Source organism: Cavia porcellus, unplaced genomic scaffold (assembly GCF_034190915.1).
Source record: "Cavia porcellus strain 051 isolate PalLab524CR breed Dunkin Hartley unplaced genomic scaffold, mCavPor4.1 scaffold_14, whole genome shotgun sequence".
NCBI classification, from domain to species: domain Eukaryota; kingdom Metazoa; phylum Chordata; class Mammalia; order Rodentia; family Caviidae; genus Cavia; species Cavia porcellus.
Genome location: NW_026947497.1, coordinates 52,047,346 through 52,071,766, shown reverse-complemented (window position 1 = coordinate 52,071,766; position 24,421 = coordinate 52,047,346). Strand labels below are relative to the sequence as shown.

Genomic DNA, 24,421 nt, shown 5'->3' with positions numbered 1-24,421 from the left:
CATGGCCCTGCAGGAGGAGCGGAGGCAGCAGCACTCCGTGAGCCTGGTGGAGATCGGCCTGGGCGTTGTCAGGGCAGAGCAGCAGACAGTGCTAGAGCCAGACCAGTACAGCCTGGGGTGGGTGCCCTTCCTGCACCCGCCTCCTCGCCCTGCTGCCCCTCACCACCTGGCCCTGTGGGTGCCCGCGCCAAGGGCCCCATGGGACAACCCCATCCTGGACCCTCCTTGAGTACTCGTGGCTCCTTCTCCACAAACCATGCCGACCTCCTGGCCCTCGTGGACCTGCGGACTGCCCTGTCCCCTACCACAGAGTGAGGCAGAGGCTCACAGTCAGCTCCTCCTGTCCCTCCCTCCCCACAGGTCCTATGCAGCCATGGCCCTGGCCCAGGACGTGTTTGCCACAGCCATGGTGCTCTCGCAGGACCAGGGCTATTGCACGTCCCTGGATGCCGCCAACAGTGGCCATGGGAGCTGGACTTCATGCTCCAGTGACTCGCACAACAACATCCAGACCATCCAGCACCTGAGGAGCTGGGAGACCCCACTGTTCGGGCCTGTGCTCTGCGATTACCCCGGGGACCCCATGGGGCCCTGGGCCAACAGGGGCCACCTGGACCACTTGATTTTTGCCGAGGATGGCCAGAAGGGCGACAGACAGAACCCAATCGAAGAAAGCCTGGAGCAGGCGCAGTCCAGGGCCCGCTGGGCCTCTCCCACTGGCTCCAAGGACATGTCCCTTGAGGCCGAGAATGGCAGCAGCCTGGCGCCCGCGCCCACAGAGGAGCCCAAGGCTGGCCCTGTGCCAGCCCTCAGGGTGGCCACCTCGAGCGCTACCAAGGGGCTGGTCGGTAAGTCTGGGGGGACTCCTCAGACCTCATCCTCCCAAGCCCAGGTTGTGTGCATGTGCATGTGGCCTCGAGATGCTGCTCTGCTGTCCTAGGCTGCCCAGGGCACCCAGCGTGGAAGTGGGTGGGGGACACGGCTGTGCTAGCAGTGGTGAGCCGGCTCTGTGCCTGAGTGTTTCTCAGGTCAGTGCCTCGAACCGAGCTGGCTTCAGCCATGTCAGTAGCAGGCCTCGGAGCCTGCCCGCAGGCATGCCGGCCATGGGCACAGCTCTGCCTCACCGAGCTCCCACTTCTGCAAGTTTCAGGCACTGGAAATACGGACAGAGCTCGCAGGTTAATGAAATTATACCTCATCTTTTTCCTTAAAAACAGCGCATTCATTGGTTTACCCTTCTCAAATAGATGCACCACAGAACAAGCTTTCATAAAGTGTGCCCACTATTTCTTCTGCCTGTCTGTGGAAGGAAGTAACCTGAACAGAAATAAGGAATGTTTTTACCAGGGTACAGCAGGCTGGCTTAGACGCGCTGGGCCTTGGGTGAGGTCCCTCGGTCTCTGTGCTGGGCGCTGTTGGCTGACCTCCATCCTCCCTGAGGCGGCTCGGAGGAGTGTGGTCGAGGTACCCTGCCCCTCTGTGCGGAGGGCGCCATGTGTGAAGTGCTGACACTCTGCTGAGGCCCTGCCAGCCTGAGGCGACTGCCTGCTGGCCTGTAGCTTTGGTGCACTTGGAGTTTTCACACCGCTGTGCCTGATAGTATCGCTTCTTCCCCAGAGACGCCATTTAGAGTGCAGAAGGCTGCTTACATGAGATGGCATGCTGGCAGGAAGGGGACATGGTTTGGGGCTGTTCTTCCTTTCTGGAAATCTCTCTGCTTGTCAGCTCTGAGGGAGTTTGAGGATGCCCCATAGTACTATGAGAAGCTTTGTAAAGTGTCTCCCATACTCCTGGAGAATAATCAAGGGGTCACTTTGTGTCTACCCACGCACCCTTCCCGGCCAGGCCCATGCACCCTGGGAGCCGCCCTCCTGGCTTCTGTGGAAGAGGCAGCTAGTTTCCTCTTCCTCTGTGGACTGAGTACATTACTGATGAGGACCCTTGGTGCTGTATCCTGCCTCCCCCATCCGCTCCGTGTCTCTGGGCCCTCTGCTTTTCTCCTGGTGTTCCCCTTTCCCCAGAGCTGAACTGCCCCGTAGTAGCAAATACCTGCTTCCAACCCAAGCTGGAGTTGAAGTGACCCCACTGAGCCCCGAATTCAGATGTTCACATATTGTCCACTTAATCTTGGTTGTTGCCAAGCACATGGTTATGGTGTCAGAGGTTTGGAATTTAAAACATCCACAGCCACCTCTTGGCCCTGGGAATCGGAAGTCTGAGCACAGGCATCTCTGCCTCCTCCACCTGTTCTCATATCGTGACGGTACAAGGAATATCCCGTTGTAAATATGTGGAACCTTACAGTAGCACTGAGTTTCAATACAGCCCTTTAGTTGTTAGAAGTTTTTAGTTATTTGCTTATTTTTGTAGGCATAAACTCTCCGCAAGCTTTAAAGAAGATCCTCTCGCTGTCTGAAGAAGGCAGTCTGGAGCGCCACCCAAAGCAGGCGGAGGACATGCTGTCCAGCGCGTCCTCCAAGCTCTTGTCTTCACCCACATCCCCGCAGAGCTCGCCCAGGAAAGGTAGGGCTGCAGTGGTGGGCTTAGGCGCTGCCCTCTGCAGTCATAGAATTTTTTGCTGATTTCACAGGTTTTAATGTGCTCAGGGTGCCTTCACAGTCAGGGGCCTTCCCTCATTTTAAGCATTGGGAAGAATTTTTGTATTTCTTTTTAATATTACAGTATGTCAGATTTATCAGTTACACAGTCCTTTTAAACATCCATTTGCCTTTTTATTAATCCTAAATGTGGGAAGAATTCTTTCTATGTAAACATTCGTTCTTGTGTGACTGACGTTAGTACAGGGAGGAAGACTGTAGGGCCGAGCACCTGGTGTGTGTCTGTCGGGGTGGCTGGGCCTTGGTCCCCTTCCCCTACCCATGGGCCTGGCCCTTGATCCTCCCCCTTGGGTGGTGGCAGCCAAGGCTGTGCCCCACTGTCACTTGTAGAGTCCCGGAGCGGCTCACGTATGGCCAGGCTTCACTGTGGCCTCTGAGTGCCAGATCTGGGTGGGGGCTACGTCTGCGCTGTCCCTGTGTCCTGCGGTCAGTGGCAGTGGCGCTCAGCTGAGGCACTTTGACTCTGGGCAGCTGGACTTCGCTGGTTCCTCTTCTTTCCCGGGAAGTGAGCACCACCAGCTGTAGGATGGCATGGGACCAGGGCAGGTGGAGCTTTCAGAACTGGAGTCCCCGGGTCGTAATGCCTGAGGGGCAGGCGCTGTGCGCGACCCTCTTTCCCAGAGACAGATTGATTTTGGAATGGACTTCTGAGGAACAGATTTAAATTTCATCTGGCAAGACTTGCAGTGTGATTATAGACATTTCATAGGGAAACACATTAAATCTTAGCAAGACCCTATGTGACCTTGAACAAATAAATCAGGAATTACTAGTTTAGTGAAATGGGGGCCACTTAAATTGGCAAATTTAGGTCCTCCAGATTTATTTACATATTCTATATTATTTATTTTGTAGTAAGTGGCATTTAAAAACTTACATGGTCTGTGATTGTATCAAATGATTTTGAACTAAGATGATTACATGCTTAGTAATGCAGAAAAGAAAAAAATGAGTGCGGAAAGGGAATATTCAGATTTTAATGGCGTGGTGGTGCACCCCTACACTCTGTGCCAGCTATCAAAAGGCTGGGGCAGGAGGGTCGCTGCAACTTTGAGGCCAGCCTGGAATGCTCAGACCCTGTCTCAAAAAAAAAAAACAAAACAAATGAGATTTCTACTTTTTAACGCTGATTGGTGCATAAGCAGACGCCCTGTGCCCAGCCTCCATGTGCTGTGACCTTGGGCCACAGGGTGTGGGGGACAGCGGGCGCTGAGCTCGCTTGGCACAGCCCTGACTTCTGTATCTCCACTAAGCAGTCCGGTGCTCCTCCTTAGGTAAGGGGCTCCTTTGTGAGGACAGGAGTGCGAACTCTGAGGCATGAGGGGTCCCCTTCCCAGTGAGCGTCCTGCATTTCTGCTTGGCTTTTCTTCCATCATGTGAGGTCTCCCATGTGTTTGCAGGTTACACCCTGGCCCCCAGCTGGAGCGTGGACAACTTCTCCGACTCTGGCCCCAGCGAGATCTCCTCTAGGTCCGGTATGGTCAGAAACTCCTCCTTGGACTCGGTGCCCATGGCCCTGCAGGAGGAGCGGAGGCAGCAGCACTCCGTGAGCCTGGTGGAGATCGGCCTGGGCGTTGTCAGGGCAGAGCAGCAGACAGTGCTAGAGCCAGACCAGTACAGCCTGGGGTGGGTGCCCTTCCTGCACCCGCCTCCTCGCCCTGCTGCCCCTCACCACCTGGCCCTGTGGGTGCCCGCGCCAAGGGCCCCATGGGACAACCCCATCCTGGACCCTCCTTGAGTACTCGTGGCTCCTTCTCCACAAACCATGCCGACCTCCTGGCCCTCGTGGACCTGCGGACTGCCCTGTCCCCTACCACAGAGTGAGGCAGAGGCTCACAGTCAGCTCCTCCTGTCCCTCCCTCCCCACAGGTCCTATGCAGCCATGGCCCTGGCCCAGGACGTGTTTGCCACAGCCATGGTGCTCTCGCAGGACCAGGGCTATTGCACGTCCCTGGATGCCGCCAACAGTGGCCATGGGAGCTGGACCTCATGCTCCAGTGACTCGCACAACAACATCCAGACCATCCAGCACCTGAGGAGCTGGGAGACCCCACTGTTCGGGCCTGTGCTCTGCGATTACCCCGGGGACCCCATGGGGCCCTGGGCCAACAGGGGCCACCTGGACCACTTGATTTTTGCCGAGGATGGCCAGAAGGGCGACAGACAGAACCCAATCGAAGAAAGCCTGGAGCAGGCGCAGTCCAGGGCCCGCTGGGCCTCTCCCACTGGCTCCAAGGACATGTCCCTTGAGGCCGAGAATGGCAGCAGCCTGGCGCCCGCGCCCACAGAGGAGCCCAAGGCTGGCCCTGTGCCAGCCCTCAGGGTGGCCACCTCGAGCGCTACCAAGGGGCTGGTCGGTAAGTCTGGGGGGACTCCTCAGACCTCATCCTCCCAAGCCCAGGTTGTGTGCATGTGCATGTGGCCTCGAGATGCTGCTCTGCTGTCCTAGGCTGCCCAGGGCACCCAGCGTGGAAGTGGGTGGGGGACACGGCTGTGCTAGCAGTGGTGAGCCGGCTCTGTGCCTGAGTGTTTCTCAGGTCAGTGCCTCGAACCGAGCTGGCTTCAGCCATGTCAGTAGCAGGCCTCGGAGCCTGCCCGCAGGCATGCCGGCCATGGGCACAGCTCTGCCTCACCGAGCTCCCACTTCTGCAAGTTTCAGGCACTGGAAATACGGACAGAGCTCGCAGGTTAATGAAATTATACCTCATCTTTTTCCTTAAAAACAGCGCATTCATTGGTTTACCCTTCTCAAATAGATGCACTACAGAACAAGCTTTCATAAAGTGTGCCCACTATTTCTTCTGCCTGTCTGTGGAAGGAAGTAACCTGAACAGAAATAAGGAATGTTTTTACCAGGGTACAGCAGGCTGGCTTAGAGGCGCTGGGCCTTGGGTGAGGTCCCTCGGTCTCTGTGCTGGGCGCTGTTGGCTGACCTCCATCCTCCCTGAGGCGGCTCGGAGGAGTGTGGTCGAGGTACCCTGCCCCTCTGTGCGGAGGGCGCCATGTGTGAAGTGCTGACACTCTGCTGAGGCCCTGCCAGCCTGAGGCGACTGCCTGCTGGCCTGTAGCTTTGGTGCACTTGGAGTTTTCACACCGCTGTGCCTGATAGTATCGCTTCTTCCCCAGAGACACCATTTAGAGTGCAGAAGGCTGCTTACATGAGATGGCATGCTGGCAGGAAGGGGACATGGTTTGGGGCTGTTCTTCCTTTCTGGAAATCTCTCTGCTTGTCAGCTCTGAGGGAGTTTGAGGATGCCCCATAGTACTATGAGAAGCTTTGTAAAGTGTCTCCCATACTCCTGGAGAATAATCAAGGGGTCACTTTGTGTCTACCCACGCACCCTTCCCGGCCAGGCCCATGCACCCTGGGAGCCGCCCTCCTGGCTTCTGTGGAAGAGGCAGCTAGTTTCCTCTTCCTCTGTGGACTGAGTACATTGCTGATGAGGACCCTTGGTGCTGTATCCTGCCTCCCCCATCCGCTCCGTGTCTCTGGGCCCTCTGCTTTTCTCCTGGTGTTCCCCTTTCCCCAGAGCTGAACTGCCCCGTAGTAGCAAATACCTGCTTCCAACCCAAGCTGGAGTTGAAGTGACCCCACTGAGCCCCGAATTCAGATGTTCACATATTGTCCACTTAATCTTGGTTGTTGCCAAGCACATGGTTATGGTGTCAGAGGTTTGGAATTTAAAACATCCACAGCCACCTCTTGGCCCTGGGAATCGGAAGTCTGAGCACAGGCATCTCTGCCTCCTCCACCTGTTCTCATATCGTGACGGTACAAGGAATATCCAGTTGTAAATATGTGGAACCTTACAGTAGCACTGAGTTTCAATACAGCCCTTTAGTTGTTAGAAGTTTTTAGTTATTTGCTTATTTTTGTAGGCATAAACTCTCCGCAAGCTTTAAAGAAGATCCTCTCGCTGTCTGAAGAAGGCAGTCTGGAGCGCCACCCAAAGCAGGCGGAGGACATGCTGTCCAGCGCGTCCTCCAAGCTCTTGTCTTCACCCACATCCCCGCAGAGCTCGCCCAGGAAAGGTAGGGCTGCAGTGGTGGGCTTAGGCGCTGCCCTCTGCAGTCATAGAATTTCTTGCTGATTTCACAGGTTTTAATCTGCTCAGGGTGCCTTCACAGTCAGGGGCCTTCCCTCATTTTAAGCATTGGGAAGAATTTTTGTATTTCTTTTTAATATTACAGTATGTCAGATTTATCAGTTACACAGTCCTTTTAAACATCCATTTGCCTTTTTATTAATCCTAAATGTGGGAAGAATTCTTTCTATGTAAACATTCGTTCTTGTGTGACTGACGTTAGTACAGGGAGGAAGACTGTAGGGCCGAGCACCTGGTGTGTGTCTGTCGGGGTGGCTGGGCCTTGGTCCCCTTCCCCTACCCATGGGCCTGGCCCTTGATCCTCCCCCTTGGGTGGTGGCAGCCAAGGCTGTGCCCCACTGTCACTTGTAGAGTCCCGGAGCGGCTCACGTATGGCCAGGCTTCACTGTGGCCTCTGAGTGCCAGATCTGGGTGGGGGCTACGTCTGCGCTGTCCCTGTGTCCTGCGGTCAGTGGCAGTGGCGCTCAGCTGAGGCACTTTGACTCTGGGCAGCTGGACTTCGCTGGTTCCTCTTCTTTCCCGGGAAGTGAGCACCACCAGCTGTAGGATGGCATGGGACCAGGGCAGGTGGAGCTTTCAGAACTGGAGTCCCCGGGTCGTAATGCCTGAGGGGCAGGCGCTGTGCGCGACCCTCTTTCCCAGAGACAGATTGATTTTGGAATGGACTTCTGAGGAACAGATTTAAATTTCATCTGGCAAGACTTGCAGTGTGATTATAGACATTTCATAGGGAAACACATTAAATCTTAGCAAGACCCTATGTGACCTTGAACAAATAAATCAGGAATTACTAGGTTAGTGAAATGGGGGCCACTTAAATTGGCAAATTTAGGTCCTCCAGATTTATTTACATATTCTATATTATTTATTTTGTAGTAAGTGGCATTTAAAAACTTACATGGTCTGTGATTGTATCAAATGATTTTGAACTAAGATGATTACATGCTTAGTAATGCAGAAAAGAAAAAAATGAGTGCGGAAAGGGAATATTCAGATTTTAATGGCGTGGTGGTGCACCCCTACACGCTGTGCCAGCTATCAAAAGGCTGGGGCAGGAGGGTCGCTGCAACTTTGAGGCCAGCCTGGAATGCTCAGACCCTGTCTCAAAAAAAAAAAAACAAAACAAATGAGATTTCTACTTTTTAACGCTGATTGGTGCATAAGCAGACGCCCTGTGCCCAGCCTCCATGTGCTGTGACCTTGGGCCACAGGGTGTGGGGGACAGCGGGCGCTGAGCTCGCTTGGCACAGCCCTGACTTCTGTATCTCCACTAAGCAGTCCGGTGCTCCTCCTTAGGTAAGGGGCTCCTTTGTGAGGACAGGAGTGCGAACTCTGAGGCATGAGGGGTCCCCTTCCCAGTGAGCGTCCTGCATTTCTGCTTGGCTTTTCTTCCATCATGTGAGGTCTCCCATGTGTTTGCAGGTTACACCCTGGCCCCCAGCTGGAGCGTGGACAACTTCTCCGACTCTGGCCCCAGCGAGATCTCCTCTAGGTCCGGTATGGTCAGAAACTCCTCCTTGGACTCGGTGCCCATGGCCCTGCAGGAGGAGCGGAGGCAGCAGCACTCCGTGAGCCTGGTGGAGATCGGCCTGGGCGTTGTCAGGGCAGAGCAGCAGACAGTGCTAGAGCCAGACCAGTACAGCCTGGGGTGGGTGCCCTTCCTGCACCCGCCTCCTCGCCCTGCTGCCCCTCACCACCTGGCCCTGTGGGTGCCCGCGCCAAGGGCCCCATGGGACAACCCCATCCTGGACCCTCCTTGAGTACTCGTGGCTCCTTCTCCACAAACCATGCCGACCTCCTGGCCCTCGTGGACCTGCGGACTGCCCTGTCCCCTACCACAGAGTGAGGCAGAGGCTCACAGTCAGCTCCTCCTGTCCCTCCCTCCCCACAGGTCCTATGCAGCCATGGCCCTGGCCCAGGACGTGTTTGCCACAGCCATGGTGCTCTCGCAGGACCAGGGCTATTGCACGTCCCTGGATGCCGCCAACAGTGGCCATGGGAGCTGGACTTCATGCTCCAGTGACTCGCACAACAACATCCAGACCATCCAGCACCTGAGGAGCTGGGAGACCCCACTGTTCGGGCCTGTGCTCTGCGATTACCCCGGGGACCCCATGGGGCCCTGGGCCAACAGGGGCCACCTGGACCACTTGATTTTTGCCGAGGATGGCCAGAAGGGCGACAGACAGAACCCAATCGAAGAAAGCCTGGAGCAGGCGCAGTCCAGGGCCCGCTGGGCCTCTCCCACTGGCTCCAAGGACATGTCCCTTGAGGCCGAGAATGGCAGCAGCCTGGCGCCCGCGCCCACAGAGGAGCCCAAGGCTGGCCCTGTGCCAGCCCTCAGGGTGGCCACCTCGAGCGCTACCAAGGGGCTGGTCGGTAAGTCTGGGGGGACTCCTCAGACCTCATCCTCCCAAGCCCAGGTTGTGTGCATGTGCATGTGGCCTCGAGATGCTGCTCTGCTGTCCTAGGCTGCCCAGGGCACCCAGCGTGGAAGTGGGTGGGGGACACGGCTGTGCTAGCAGTGGTGAGCCGGCTCTGTGCCTGAGTGTTTCTCAGGTCAGTGCCTCGAACCGAGCTGGCTTCAGCCATGTCAGTAGCAGGCCTCGGAGCCTGCCTGCAGGCATGCCGGCCATGGGCACAGCTCTGCCTCACCGAGCTCCCACTTCTGCAAGTTTCAGGCACTGGAAATACGGACAGAGCTCGCAGGTTAATGAAATTATACCTCATCTTTTTCCTTAAAAACAGCGCATTCATTGGTTTACCCTTCTCAAATAGATGCACTACAGAACAAGCTTTCATAAAGTGTGCCCACTATTTCTTCTGCCTGTCTGTGGAAGGAAGTAACCTGAACAGAAATAAGGAATGTTTTTACCAGGGTACAGCAGGCTGGCTTAGACGCGCTGGGCCTTGGGTGAGGTCCCTCGGTCTCTGTGCTGGGCGCTGTTGGCTGACCTCCATCCTCCCTGAGGCGGCTCGGAGGAGTGTGGTCGAGGTACCCTGCCCCTCTGTGCGGAGGGCGCCATGTGTGAAGTGCTGACACTCTGCTGAGGCCCTGCCAGCCTGAGGCGACTGCCTGCTGGCCTGTAGCTTTGGTGCACTTGGAGTTTTCACACCGCTGTGCCTGATAGTATCGCTTCTTCCCCAGAGACGCCATTTAGAGTGCAGAAGGCTGCTTACATGAGATGGCATGCTGGCAGGAAGGGGACATGGTTTGGGGCTGTTCTTCCTTTCTGGAAATCTCTCTGCTTGTCAGCTCTGAGGGAGTTTGAGGATGCCCCATAGTACTATGAGAAGCTTTGTAAAGTGTCTCCCATACTCCTGGAGAATAATCAAGGGGTCACTTTGTGTCTACCCACGCACCCTTCCCGGCCAGGCCCATGCACCCTGGGAGCCGCCCTCCTGGCTTCTGTGGAAGAGGCAGCTAGTTTCCTCTTCCTCTGTGGACTGAGTACATTGCTGATGAGGACCCTTGGTGCTGTATCCTGCCTCCCCCATCCGCTCCGTGTCTCTGGGCCCTCTGCTTTTCTCCTGGTGTTCCCCTTTCCCCAGAGCTGAACTGCCCCGTAGTAGCAAATACCTGCTTCCAACCCAAGCTGGAGTTGAAGTGACCCCACTGAGCCCCGAATTCAGATGTTCACATATTGTCCACTTAATCTTGGTTGTTGCCAAGCACATGGTTATGGTGTCAGAGGTTTGGAATTTAAAACATCCACAGCCACCTCTTGGCCCTGGGAATCGGAAGTCTGAGCACAGGCATCTCTGCCTCCTCCACCTGTTCTCATATCGTGACGGTACAAGGAATATCCAGTTGTAAATATGTGGAACCTTACAGTAGCACTGAGTTTCAATACAGCCCTTTAGTTGTTAGAAGTTTTTAGTTATTTGCTTATTTTTGTAGGCATAAACTCTCCGCAAGCTTTAAAGAAGATCCTCTCGCTGTCTGAAGAAGGCAGTCTGGAGCGCCACCCAAAGCAGGCGGAGGACATGCTGTCCAGCGCGTCCTCCAAGCTCTTGTCTTCACCCACATCCCCGCAGAGCTCGCCCAGGAAAGGTAGGGCTGCAGTGGTGGGCTTAGGCGCTGCCCTCTGCAGTCATAGAATTTCTTGCTGATTTCACAGGTTTTAATCTGCTCAGGGTGCCTTCACAGTCAGGGGCCTTCCCTCATTTTAAGCATTGGGAAGAATTTTTGTATTTCTTTTTAATATTACAGTATGTCAGATTTATCAGTTACACAGTCCTTTTAAACATCCATTTGCCTTTTTATTAATCCTAAATGTGGGAAGAATTCTTTCTATGTAAACATTCGTTCTTGTGTGACTGACGTTAGTACAGGGAGGAAGACTGTAGGGCCGAGCACCTGGTGTGTGTCTGTCGGGGTGGCTGGGCCTTGGTCCCCTTCCCCTACCCATGGGCCTGGCCCTTGATCCTCCCCCTTGGGTGGTGGCAGCCAAGGCTGTGCCCCACTGTCACTTGTAGAGTCCCGGAGCGGCTCACGTATGGCCAGGCTTCACTGTGGCCTCTGAGTGCCAGATCTGGGTGGGGGCTACGTCTGCGCTGTCCCTGTGTCCTGCGGTCAGTGGCAGTGGCGCTCAGCTGAGGCACTTTGACTCTGGGCAGCTGGACTTCGCTGGTTCCTCTTCTTTCCCGGGAAGTGAGCACCACCAGCTGTAGGATGGCATGGGACCAGGGCAGGTGGAGCTTTCAGAACTGGAGTCCCCGGGTCGTAATGCCTGAGGGGCAGGCGCTGTGCGCGACCCTCTTTCCCAGAGACAGATTGATTTTGGAATGGACTTCTGAGGAACAGATTTAAATTTCATCTGGCAAGACTTGCAGTGTGATTATAGACATTTCATAGGGAAACACATTAAATCTTAGCAAGACCCTATGTGACCTTGAACAAATAAATCAGGAATTACTAGGTTAGTGAAATGGGGGCCACTTAAATTGGCAAATTTAGGTCCTCCAGATTTATTTACATATTCTATATTATTTATTTTGTAGTAAGTGGCATTTAAAAACTTACATGGTCTGTGATTGTATCAAATGATTTTGAACTAAGATGATTACATGCTTAGTAATGCAGAAAAGAAAAAAATGAGTGCGGAAAGGGAATATTCAGATTTTAATGGCGTGGTGGTGCACCCCTACACGCTGTGCCAGCTATCAAAAGGCTGGGGCAGGAGGGTCGCTGCAACTTTGAGGCCAGCCTGGAATGCTCAGACCCTGTCTCAAAAAAAAAAAACAAAACAAATGAGATTTCTACTTTTTAACGCTGATTGGTGCATAAGCAGACGCCCTGTGCCCAGCCTCCATGTGCTGTGACCTTGGGCCACAGGGTGTGGGGGACAGCGGGCGCTGAGCTCGCTTGGCACAGCCCTGACTTCTGTATCTCCACTAAGCAGTCCGGTGCTCCTCCTTAGGTAAGGGGCTCCTTTGTGAGGACAGGAGTGCGAACTCTGAGGCATGAGGGGTCCCCTTCCCAGTGAGCGTCCTGCATTTCTGCTTGGCTTTTCTTCCATCATGTGAGGTCTCCCATGTGTTTGCAGGTTACACCCTGGCCCCCAGCTGGAGCGTGGACAACTTCTCCGACTCTGGCCCCAGCGAGATCTCCTCTAGGTCCGGTATGGTCAGAAACTCCTCCTTGGACTCGGTGCCCATGGCCCTGCAGGAGGAGCGGAGGCAGCAGCACTCCGTGAGCCTGGTGGAGATCGGCCTGGGCGTTGTCAGGGCAGAGCAGCAGACAGTGCTAGAGCCAGACCAGTACAGCCTGGGGTGGGTGCCCTTCCTGCACCCGCCTCCTCGCCCTGCTGCCCCTCACCACCTGGCCCTGTGGGTGCCCGCGCCAAGGGCCCCATGGGACAACCCCATCCTGGACCCTCCTTGAGTACTCGTGGCTCCTTCTCCACAAACCATGCCGACCTCCTGGCCCTCGTGGACCTGCGGACTGCCCTGTCCCCTACCACAGAGTGAGGCAGAGGCTCACAGTCAGCTCCTCCTGTCCCTCCCTCCCCACAGGTCCTATGCAGCCATGGCCCTGGCCCAGGACGTGTTTGCCACAGCCATGGTGCTCTCGCAGGACCAGGGCTATTGCACGTCCCTGGATGCCGCCAACAGTGGCCATGGGAGCTGGACTTCATGCTCCAGTGACTCGCACAACAACATCCAGACCATCCAGCACCTGAGGAGCTGGGAGACCCCACTGTTCGGGCCTGTGCTCTGCGATTACCCCGGGGACCCCATGGGGCCCTGGGCCAACAGGGGCCACCTGGACCACTTGATTTTTGCCGAGGATGGCCAGAAGGGCGACAGACAGAACCCAATCGAAGAAAGCCTGGAGCAGGCGCAGTCCAGGGCCCGCTGGGCCTCTCCCACTGGCTCCAAGGACATGTCCCTTGAGGCCGAGAATGGCAGCAGCCTGGCGCCCGCGCCCACAGAGGAGCCCAAGGCTGGCCCTGTGCCAGCCCTCAGGGTGGCCACCTCGAGCGCTACCAAGGGGCTGGTCGGTAAGTCTGGGGGGACTCCTCAGACCTCATCCTCCCAAGCCCAGGTTGTGTGCATGTGCATGTGGCCTCGAGATGCTGCTCTGCTGTCCTAGGCTGCCCAGGGCACCCAGCGTGGAAGTGGGTGGGGGACACGGCTGTGCTAGCAGTGGTGAGCCGGCTCTGTGCCTGAGTGTTTCTCAGGTCAGTGCCTCGAACCGAGCTGGCTTCAGCCATGTCAGTAGCAGGCCTCGGAGCCTGCCCGCAGGCATGCCGGCCATGGGCACAGCTCTGCCTCACCGAGCTCCCACTTCTGCAAGTTTCAGGCACTGGAAATACGGACAGAGCTCGCAGGTTAATGAAATTATACCTCATCTTTTTCCTTAAAAACAGCGCATTCATTGGTTTACCCTTCTCAAATAGATGCACTACAGAACAAGCTTTCATAAAGTGTGCCCACTATTTCTTCTGCCTGTCTGTGGAAGGAAGTAACCTGAACAGAAATAAGGAATGTTTTTACCAGGGTACAGCAGGCTGGCTTAGAGGCGCTGGGCCTTGGGTGAGGTCCCTCGGTCTCTGTGCTGGGCGCTGTTGGCTGACCTCCATCCTCCCTGAGGCGGCTCGGAGGAGTGTGGTCGAGGTACCCTGCCCCTCTGTGCGGAGGGCGCCATGTGTGAAGTGCTGACACTCTGCTGAGGCCCTGCCAGCCTGAGGCGACTGCCTGCTGGCCTGTAGCTTTGGTGCACTTGGAGTTTTCACACCGCTGTGCCTGATTGTATCGCTTCTTCCCCAGAGACGCCATTTAGAGTGCAGAAGGCTGCTTACATGAGATGGCATGCTGGCAGGAAGGGGGGACATGGTTTGGGGCTGTTCTTCCTTTCTGGAAATCTCTCTGCTTGTCAGCTCTGAGGGAGTTTGAGGACGCCCCATAGTACTATGAGAAGCTTTGTAAAGTGTCTCCCATACTCCTGGAGAATAATCAAGGGGTCACTTTGTGTCTACCCACGCACCCTTCCCGGCCAGGCCCATGCACCCTGGGAGCCGCCCTCCTGGCTTCTGTGGAAGAGGCAGCTAGTTTCCTCTTCCTCTGTGGACTGAGTACATTACTGATGAGGACCCTTGGTGCTGTATCCTGCCTCCCCCATCCGCTCAGTGTCTCTGGGCCCTCTGCTTTTCTCCTGGTGTTCCCCTTTCCCCAGAGCTGAACTGCCCCGTAGTAGCAAATACCTGCTTCCAACCCAAGCTGGAGTTGAAGTGACCCCACTGAGCCCCGAATTCAGATGTTCACATATTGTCCACTTAATCTTGGTTGTTGCCAAGCACATGGTTATGGTGTCAGAGGTTTGGAATTTAAAACATCCACAGCCACCTCTTGGCCCTGGGAATCGGAAGTCTGAGCACAGGCATCTCTGCCTCCTCCACCTGTTCTCATATCGTGACGGTACAAGGAATATCCAGTTGTAAATATGTGGAACCTTACAGTAGCACTGAGTTTCAATACAGCCCTTTAGTTGTTAGAAGTTTTTAGTTATTTGCTTATTTTTGTAGGCATAAACTCTCCGCAAGCTTTAAAGAAGATCCTCTCGCTGTCTGAAGAAGGCAGTCTGGAGCGCCACCCAAAGCAGGCGGAGGACATGCTGTCCAGCGCGTCCTCCAAGCTCTTGTCTTCACCCACATCCCCGCAGAGCTCGCCCAAGAAAGGTAGGGCTGTAGTGGTGGGCTTAGGCGCTGCCCTCTGCAGTTACAGAATTTTTTGCTGATTTCATAGGTTTTAATCTGCTCAGGGTGCCTTCACAGTCAGGGGCCTTCCCTCATTTTAAGCATTGGGAAGAATTTTTGTATTTCTTTTTAATATTACAGTATGTCAGATTTATCAGTTACACAGTCCTTTTAAACATCCATTTGCCTTTTTATTAATCCTAAATGTGGGAAGAATTCTTTCTATGTAAACATTCGTTCTTGTGTGACTGACGTTAGTACAGGGAGGAAGACTGTAGGGCCGAGCACCTGGTGTGTGTCTGTCGGGGTGGCTGGGCCTTGGTCCCCTTCCCCTACCCATGGGCCTGGCCCTTGATCCTCCCCCTTGGGTGGTGGCAGCCAAGGCTGTGCCCCACTGTCACTTGTAGAGTCCCGGAGCGGCTCACGTATGGCCAGGCTTCACTGTGGCCTCTGAGTGCCAGATCTGGGTGGGGGCTACGTCTGCGCTGTCCCTGTGTCCTGCGGTCAGTGGCAGTGGCGCTCAGCTGAGGCACTTTGACTCTGGGCAGCTGGACTTCGCTGGTTCCTCTTCTTTCCCGGGAAGTGAGCACCGCCAGCTGTAGGATGGCATGGGACCAGGGCAGGTGGAGCTTTCAGAACTGGAGTCCCCGGGTCGTAATGCCTGAGGGGCAGGCGCTGTGCGCGACCCTCTTTCCCAGAGACAGATTGATTTTGGAATGGACTTCTGAGGAACAGATTTAAATTTCATCTGGCAAGACTTGCAGTGTGATTATAGACATTTCATAGGTAAACACATTAAATCTTAGCAAGACCCTATGTGACCTTGAACTAATAAATCAGGAATTACTAGTTTAGTGAAATGGGGGCCACTTAAATTGGCAAATTTAGGTCCTCCAGATTTATTTACATATTCTATATTATTTATTTTGTAGTAAGTGGCCTTTAAAAACTTACATGGTCTGTGATTGTATCAAATGATTTTGAACTAAGATGATTACATGCTTAGTAATGCAGAAAAGAAAAAAATGAGTGCGGAAAAGGAATATTCAGATTTTAATGGCGTGGTGGTGCACCCCTACACTCTGTGCCAGCTATCAAAAGGCTGGGGCAGGAGGGTCGCTGCAACTTTGAGGCCAGCCTGGAATGCTCAGACCCTGTCTCAAAAAAAACAAAACAAATGAGATTTCTACTTTTTAACGCTGATTGGTGCATAAGCAGACGCCCTGTGCCCAGCCTCCATGTGCTGTGACCTTGGGCCACAGGGTGTGGGGGACAGCGGGCGCTGAGCTCGCTTGGCACAGCCCTGACTTCTGTATCTCCACTAAGCAGTCCGGTGCTCCTCCTTAGGTAAGGGGCTCCTTTGTTAGGACAGGAGTGCGAACTCTGAGGCATGAGGGGTCCCCTTCCCAGTGAGCGTCCTGCATTTCTGCTTGGCTTTTCTTCCATCATGTGAGGTCTCCTATGTGTTTGCAGGTTACACCCTGGCCCCCAGCTGGAGCGTGGACAACTTCTCCGACTCTGGCCACAGCGAGATCTCCTCTAGGTCCGGTATGGTCAGAAACTCCTCCTTGGACTCGGTGCCCATGGCCCTGCAGGAGGAGCGGAGGCAGCAGCACTCCGTGAGCCTGGTGGAGATCGGCCTGGGCGTTGTCAGGGCAGAGCAGCAGACAGTGCTAGAGCCAGACCAGTACAGCCTGGGGTGGGTGCCCTTCCTGCACCCGCCTCCTCGCCCTGCTGCCCCTCACCACCTGGCCCTCTGGGTGCCCGCGCCAAGGGCCCCATGGGACAACCCCATCCTGGACCCTCCTTGAGTACTCGTGGCTCCTTCTCCACAAACCATGCCGACCTCCTGGCCCTCGTGGACCTGCGGACTGCCCTGTCCCCTACCACAGAGTGAGGCAGAGGCTCACAGTCAGCTCCTCCTGTCCCGCCCTCCCCACAGGTCCTATGCAGCCATGGCCCTGGCCCAGGACGTGTTTGCCACAGCCATGGTGCTCTCGCAGGACCAGGGCTATTGCACGTCCCTGGATGCCGCCAACAGTGGCCATGGGAGCTGGACCTCATGCTCCAGTGACTCGCACAACAACATCCAGACCATCCAGCACCTGAGGAGCTGGGAGACCCCACTGTTCGGGCCTGTGCTCTGCGATTACCCCGGGGACCCCATGGGGCCCTGGGCCAGCAGGGGCCACCTGGACCACTTGATTTTTGCCGAGGATGGCCAGAAGGGCGACAGACAGATCCCAATCGAAGAAAGCCTGGAGCAGGCGCAGTCCAGGGCCCGCTGGGCCTCTCCCACTGGCTGCAAGGACATGTCCCTTGAGGCCGAGAATGGCAGCAGCCTGGCGCCCGCGCCCACAGAGGAGCCCAAGGCTGGCCCTGTGCCAGCCCTCAGGGTGGCCACCTCGAGCGCTACCAAGGGGCTGGTCGGTAAGTCTGGGGGGACTCCTCAGACCTCATCCTCCCAAGCCCAGGTTGTGTGCATGCGCATGTGCCCTCGAGATGCTGCTCTGCTGTCCTAGGCTGCCCAGGGCACCCAGCGTGGAAGTGGGTGGGGGACACGGCTGTGGTAGCAGTGGTGAGCCGGCTCTGTGCCTGAGTGTTTCTCAGGTCAGTGCCTCGAACCGAGCTGGCTTCAGCCATGTCAGTAGCAGGCCTCGGAGCCTGCCTGCAGGCATGCCGGCCGTGGGCACAGCTCTGCCTCACCGAGCTCCCACTTCTGCAAGTTTCAGGCACTGGAAATACGGACAGAGCTCGCAGGTTAATGAAATTATACCTCATCTTTTTCCTTAAAAACAGCGCATTCATTGGTTTACCCTTCTCAAATAGATGCACCACAGAACAAGCTTTCATAAAGTGTGCCCACTATTTCTTCTGCCTGTCTGTGGAAGGAAGTAACCTGAACAGAAATAAGGAATGTTTTTACCAGGGTACAGCAGGCTGGCTTAGACGCGCTGGGCCTTGGGTGAGGTCCCTCGGTCTCTGTGCTGGGCGCTGTTGGCTGACCTCCATCCTCCCTGAGGCGGCTCGGAGGAGTGTGGTCGAGGTACCCTGCCCCTCTGTGCGGAGGGCGCCATGTGTGAAGTGCTGACACTCTGCTGAGGCCCTGCCAGCCTGAGGCGACTCCCTGCTGGCCTGTAGCTTTGGTGCACTTGGAGTTTTCACACCGCTGTGCCTGATAGTATCGCTTCTTCCCCAGAGACGCCGTGTAGAGTGCAGAAGGCTGCTTACATGAGATGGCATGCTGGCAGGAAGGGGACATGGTTTGGGGCTGTTCTTCCTTTCTGGAAATCTCTCTGCTTGTCAGCTCTGAGGGAGTTTGAGGATGCCCCATAGTACTATGAGAAGCTTTGTAAAGTGTCTCCCATACTCCTGGAGAATAATCAAGGGGTCACTTTGTGTCTACCCACGCACCCTTCCCGGCCAGGCCCATGCACCCTGGGAGCCGCCCTCCTGGCTTCTGTGGAAGAGGCAGCTAGTTTCCTCTTCCTCTGTGGACTGAGTACATTACTGATGAGGACCCTTGGTGCTGTATCCTGCCTCCCCCATCCGCTCCGTGTCTCTGGGCCCTCTGCTTTTCTCCTGGTGTTCCCCTTTCCCCAGAGCTGAACTGCCCCGTAGTAGCAAATACCTGCTTCCAACCCAAGCTGGAGTTGAAGTGACCCCACTGAGCCCCGAATTCAGATGTTCACATATTGTCCACTTAATCTTGGTTGTTGCCAAGCACATGGTTATGGTGTCAGAGGTTTGGAATTTAAAACATCCACAGCCACCTCTTGGCCCTGGGAATCGGAAGTCTGAGCACAGGCATCTCTGCCTCCTCCACCTGTTCTCATATCGTGACGGTACAAGGAATATCCAGTTGTAAATATGTGGAACCTTACAGTAGCACTGAGTTTCAATACAGCCCTTTAGTTGTTAGAAGTTTTTAGTTCTTTGCTTATTTTTGTAGGCATAAACTCTCCGCAAGCTTTAAAGAAGATCCTCTCGCTGTCTGAAGAAGGCAGTCTGGAGCGCCACCCAAAGCAGGCGGAGGACATGCTGTCCAGCGCGTCCTCCAAGCTCTTGTCTTCACCCACATCCCCGCAGAGCTCGCCCAGGAAAGGTAGGGCTGCAATGGTGGGCTTAGGCGCTGCCCTCTGCAGTCATAGAATTTCTTGCTGATTTCACAGGTTTTAATCTGCTCAGGGTGCCTTCACAGTCAGGGGCCTTCCCTCATTTTAAGCATTGGGAAGAATTTTTGTATTTCTTTTTAATATTACAGTATGTCAGATTTATCAGTTACACAGTCCTTTTAAACATCCATTTGCCTTTTTATTAATCCTAAATGTGGGAAGAATTCTTTCTATGTAAACATTCGTTCTTGTGTGACTGACGTTAGTACAGGGAGGAAGACTGTAGGGCCGAGCACCTGGTGTGTGTCTGTCGGGGTGGCTGGGCCTTGGTCCCCTTCCCCTACCCATGGGCCTGGCCCTTGATCCTCCCCCTTGGGTGGTGGCAGCCAAGGCTGTGCCCCACTGTCACTTGTAGAGTCCCGGAGCGGCTCACGTATGGCCAGGCTTCACTGTGGCCTCTGAGTGCCAGATCTGGGTGGGGGCTACGTCTGCGCTGTCCCTGTGTCCTGCGGTCAGTGGCAGTGGCGCTCAGCTGAGGCACTTTGACTCTGGGCAGCTGGACTTCGCTGGTTCCTCTTCTTTCCCGGGAAGTGAGCACCGCCAGCTGTAGGATGGCATGGGACCAGGGCAGGTGGAGCTTTCAGAACTGGAGTCCCCGGGTCGTAATGCCTGAGGGGCAGGCGCTGTGCGCGACCCTCTTTCCCAGAGACAGATTGATTTTGGAATGGACTTCTGAGGAACAGATTTAAATTTCATCTGGCAAGACTTGCAGTGTGATTATAGACATTTCATAGGTAAACACATTAAATCTTAGCAAGACCCTATGTGACCTTGAACTAATAAATCAGGAATTACTAGTTTAGTGAAATGGGGGCCACTTAAATTGGCAAATTTAGGTCCTCCAGATTTATTTACATATTCTATATTATTTATTTTGTAGTAAGTGGCCTTTAAAAACTTACATGGTCTGTGATTGTATCAAATGATTTTGAACTAAGATGATTACATGCTTGGTAATGCAGAAAAGAAAAAAATGAGTGCGGAAAAGGAATATTCAGATTTTAATGGCGTGGTGGTGCACCCCTACACTCTGTGCCAGCTATCAAAAGGCTGGGGCAGGAGGGTCGCTGCAACTTTGAGGCCAGCCTGGAATGCTCAGACCCTGTCTCAAAAAAAACAAAACAAATGAGATTTCTACTTTTTAACGCTGATTGGTGCATAAGCAGACGCCCTGTGCCCAGCCTCCATGTGCTGTGACCTTGGGCCACAGGGTGTGGGGGACAGCGGGCGCTGAGCTCGCTTGGCACAGCCCTGACTTCTGTATCTCCACTAAGCAGTCCGGTGCTCCTCCTTAGGTAAGGGGCTCCTTTGTTAGGACAGGAGTGCGAACTCTGAGGCATGAGGGGTCCCCTTCCCAGTGAGCGTCCTGCATTTCTGCTTGGCTTTTCTTCCATCATGTGAGGTCTCCTATGTGTTTGCAGGTTACACCCTGGCCCCCAGCTGGAGCGTGGACAACTTCTCCGACTCTGGCCACAGCGAGATCTCCTCTAGGTCCGGTATGGTCAGAAACTCCTCCTTGGACTCGGTGCCCATGGCCCTGCAGGAGGAGCGGAGGCAGCAGCACTCCGTGAGCCTGGTGGAGATCGGCCTGGGCGTTGTCAGGGCAGAGCAGCAGACAGTGCTAGAGCCAGACCAGTACAGCCTGGGGTGGGTGCCCTTCCTGCACCCGCCTCCTCGCCCTGCTGCCCCTCACCACCTGGCCCTCTGGGTGCCCGCGCCAAGGGCCCCATGGGACAACCCCATCCTGGACCCTCCTTGAGTACTCGTGGCTCCTTCTCCACAAACCATGCCGACCTCCTGGCCCTCGTGGACCTGCGGACTGCCCTGTCCCCTACCACAGAGTGAGGCAGAGGCTCACAGTCAGCTCCTCCTGTCCCGCCCTCCCCACAGGTCCTATGCAGCCATGGCCCTGGCCCAGGACGTGTTTGCCACAGCCATGGTGCTCTCGCAGGACCAGGGCTATTGCACGTCCCTGGATGCCGCCAACAGTGGCCATGGGAGCTGGACCTCATGCTCCAGTGACTCGCACAACAACATCCAGACCATCCAGCACCTGAGGAGCTGGGAGACCCCACTGTTCGGGCCTGTGCTCTGCGATTACCCCGGGGACCCCATGGGGCCCTGGGCCAGCAGGGGCCACCTGGACCACTTGATTTTTGCCGAGGATGGCCAGAAGGGCGACAGACAGATCCCAATCGAAGAAAGCCTGGAGCAGGCGCAGTCCAGGGCCCGCTGGGCCTCTCCCACTGGCTGCAAGGACATGTCCCTTGAGGCCGAGAATGGCAGCAGCCTGGCGCCCGCGCCCACAGAGGAGCCCAAGGCTGGCCCTGTGCCAGCCCTCAGGGTGGCCACCTCGAGCGCTACCAAGGGGCTGGTCGGTAAGTCTGGGGGGACTCCTCAGACCTCATCCTCCCAAGCCCAGGTTGTGTGCATGCGCATGTGCCCTCGAGATGCTGCTCTGCTGTCCTAGGCTGCCCAGGGCACCCAGCGTGGAAGTGGGTGGGGGACACGGCTGTGGTAGCAGTGGTGAGCCGGCTCTGTGCCTGAGTGTTTCTCAGGTCATTGCCTCGAACCGAGCTGGCTTCAGCCATGTCAGTAGCAGGCCTCGGAGCCTGCCTGCAGGCATGCCGGCCGTGGGCACAGCTCTGCCTCACCGAGCTCCCACTTCTGCAAGTTTCAGGCACTGGAAATACGGACAGAGCTCGCAGGTTAATGAAATTATACCTCATCTTTTTCCTTAAAAACAGCGCATTCATTGGTTTACCCTTCTCAAATAGATGCACCACAGAACAAGCTTTCATAAAGTGTGCCCACTATTTCTTCTGCCTGTCTGTGGAAGGAAGTAACCTGAACAGAAATAAGGAATGTTTTTACCAGGGTACAGCAGGCTGGCTTAGACGCGCTGGGCCTTGGGTGAGGTCCCTCGGTCTCTGTGCTGGGCGCTGTTGGCTGACCTCCATCCTCCCTGAGGCGGCTCGGAGGAGTGTGGTCGAGGTACCCTGCCCCTCTGTGCGGAGGGCGCCATGTGTGAAGTGCTGACACTCTGCTGAGGCCCTGCCAGCCTGAGGCGACTCCCTGCTGGCCTGTAGCTTTGGTGCACTTGGAGTTTTCACACCGCTGTGCCTGATAGTATCGCTTCTTCCCCAGAGACGCCGTGTAGAGTGCAGAAGGCTGCTTACATGAGATGGCATGCTGGCAGGAAGGGGACATGGTTTGGGGCTGTTCTTCCTTTCTGGAAATCTCTCTGCTTGTCAGCTCTGAGGGAGTTTGAGGATGCCCCATAGTACTATGAGAAGCTTTGTAAAGTGTCTCCCATACTCCTGGAGAATAATCAAGGGGTCACTTTGTGTCTACCCACGCACCCTTCCCGGCCAGGCCCATGCACCCTGGGAGCCGCCCTCCTGGCTTCTGTGGAAGAGGCAGCTAGTTTCCTCTTCCTCTGTGGACTGAGTACATTACTGATGAGGACCCTTGGTGCTGTATCCTGCCTCCCCCATCCGCTCCGTGTCTCTGGGCCCTCTGCTTTTCTCCTGGTGTTCCCCTTTCCACAGAGCTGAACTGCCCCGTAGTAGCAAATACCTGCTTCCAACCCAAGCTGGAGTTGAAGTGACCCCACTGAGCCCCGAATTCAGATGTTCACATATTGTCCACTTAATCTTGGTTGTTGCCAAGCACATGGTTATGGTGTCAGAGGTTTGGAATTTAAAACATCCACAGCCACCTCTTGGCCCTGGGAATCGGAAGTCTGAGCACAGGCATCTCTGCCTCCTCCACCTGTTCTCATATCGTGACGGTACAAGGAATATCCAGTTGTAAATATGTGGAACCTTACAGTAGCACTGAGTTTCAATACAGCCCTTTAGTTGTTAGAAGTTTTTAGTTCTTTGCTTATTTTTGTAGGCATAAACTCTCCGCAAGCTTTAAAGAAGATCCTCTCGCTGTCTGAAGAAGGCAGTCTGGAGCGCCACCCAAAGCAGGCGGAGGACATGCTGTCCAGCGCGTCCTCCAAGCTCTTGTCTTCACCCACATCCCCGCAGAGCTCGCCCAGGAAAGGTAGGGCTGCAATGGTGGGCTTAGGCGCTGCCCTCTGCAGTCATAGAATTTCTTGCTGATTTCACAGGTTTTAATCTGCTCAGGGTGCCTTCACAGTCAGGGGCCTTCCCTCATTTTAAGCATTGGGAAGAATTTTTGTATTTCTTTTTAATATTACAGTATGTCAGATTTATCAGTTACACAGTCCTTTTAAACATCCATTTGCCTTTTTATTAATCCTAAATGTGGGAAGAATTCTTTCTATGTAAACATTCGTTCTTGTGTGACTGACGTTAGTACAGGGAGGAAGACTGTAGGGCCGAGCACCTGGTGTGTGTCTGTCGGGGTGGCTGGGCCTTGGTCCCCTTCCCCTACCCATGGGCCTGGCCCTTGATCCTCCCCCTTGGGTGGTGGCAGCCAAGGCTGTGCCCCACTGTCACTTGTAGAGTCCCGGAGCGGCTCACGTATGGCCAGGCTTCACTGTGGCCTCTGAGTGCCAGATCTGGGTGGGGGCTACGTCTGCGCTGTCCCTGTGTCCTGCGGTCAGTGGCAGTGGCGCTCAGCTGAGGCACTTTGACTCTGGGCAGCTGGACTTCGCTGGTTCCTCTTCTTTCCCGGGAAGTGAGCACCGCCAGCTGTAGGATGGCATGGGACCAGGGCAGGTGGAGCTTTCAGAACTGGAGTCCCCGGGTCGTAATGCCTGAGGGGCAGGCGCTGTGCGCGACCCTCTTTCCCAGAGACAGATTGATTTTGGAATGGACTTCTGAGGAACAGATTTAAATTTCATCTGGCAAGACTTGCAGTGTGATTATAGACATTTCATAGGGAAACACATTAAATCTTAGCAAGACCCTATGTGACCTTGAACAAATAAATCAGGAATTACTAGTTTAGTGAAATGGGGGCCACTTAAATTGGCAAATTTAGGTCCTCCAGATTTATTTACATATTCTATATTATTTATTTTGTAGTAAGTGGCCTTTAAAAACTTACATGGTCTGTGATTGTATCAAATGATTTTGAACTAAGATGATTACATGCTTAGTAATGCAGAAAAGAAAAAAATGAGTGCGGAAAAGGAATATTCAGATTTTAATGGCGTGGTGGTGCACCCCTACACTCTGTGCCAGCTATCAAAAGGCTGGGGCAGGAGGGTCGCTGCAACTTTGAGGCCAGCCTGGAATGCTCAGACCCTGTCTCAAAAAAAACAAAACAAATGAGATTTCTACTTTTTAACGCTGATTGGTGCATAAGCAGACGCCCTGTGCCCAGCCTCCATGTGCTGTGAC

General features: G+C 54.8%; 1 protein-coding gene across 1 annotated transcript in view; it reads left to right on the top strand.

Moving 5' to 3' along the window:
• LOC100726875 (rap guanine nucleotide exchange factor 2-like) overlaps positions 1–24,421 on the top strand; it is an 87,337-nt gene that overhangs the window by 41,708 nt on the left and 21,208 nt on the right. The window contains 1 exon segment of the mRNA XM_063260526.1: positions 16,399–16,624. Within this exon segment, the coding sequence (XP_063116596.1) occupies positions 16,399–16,624 (226 nt within the window).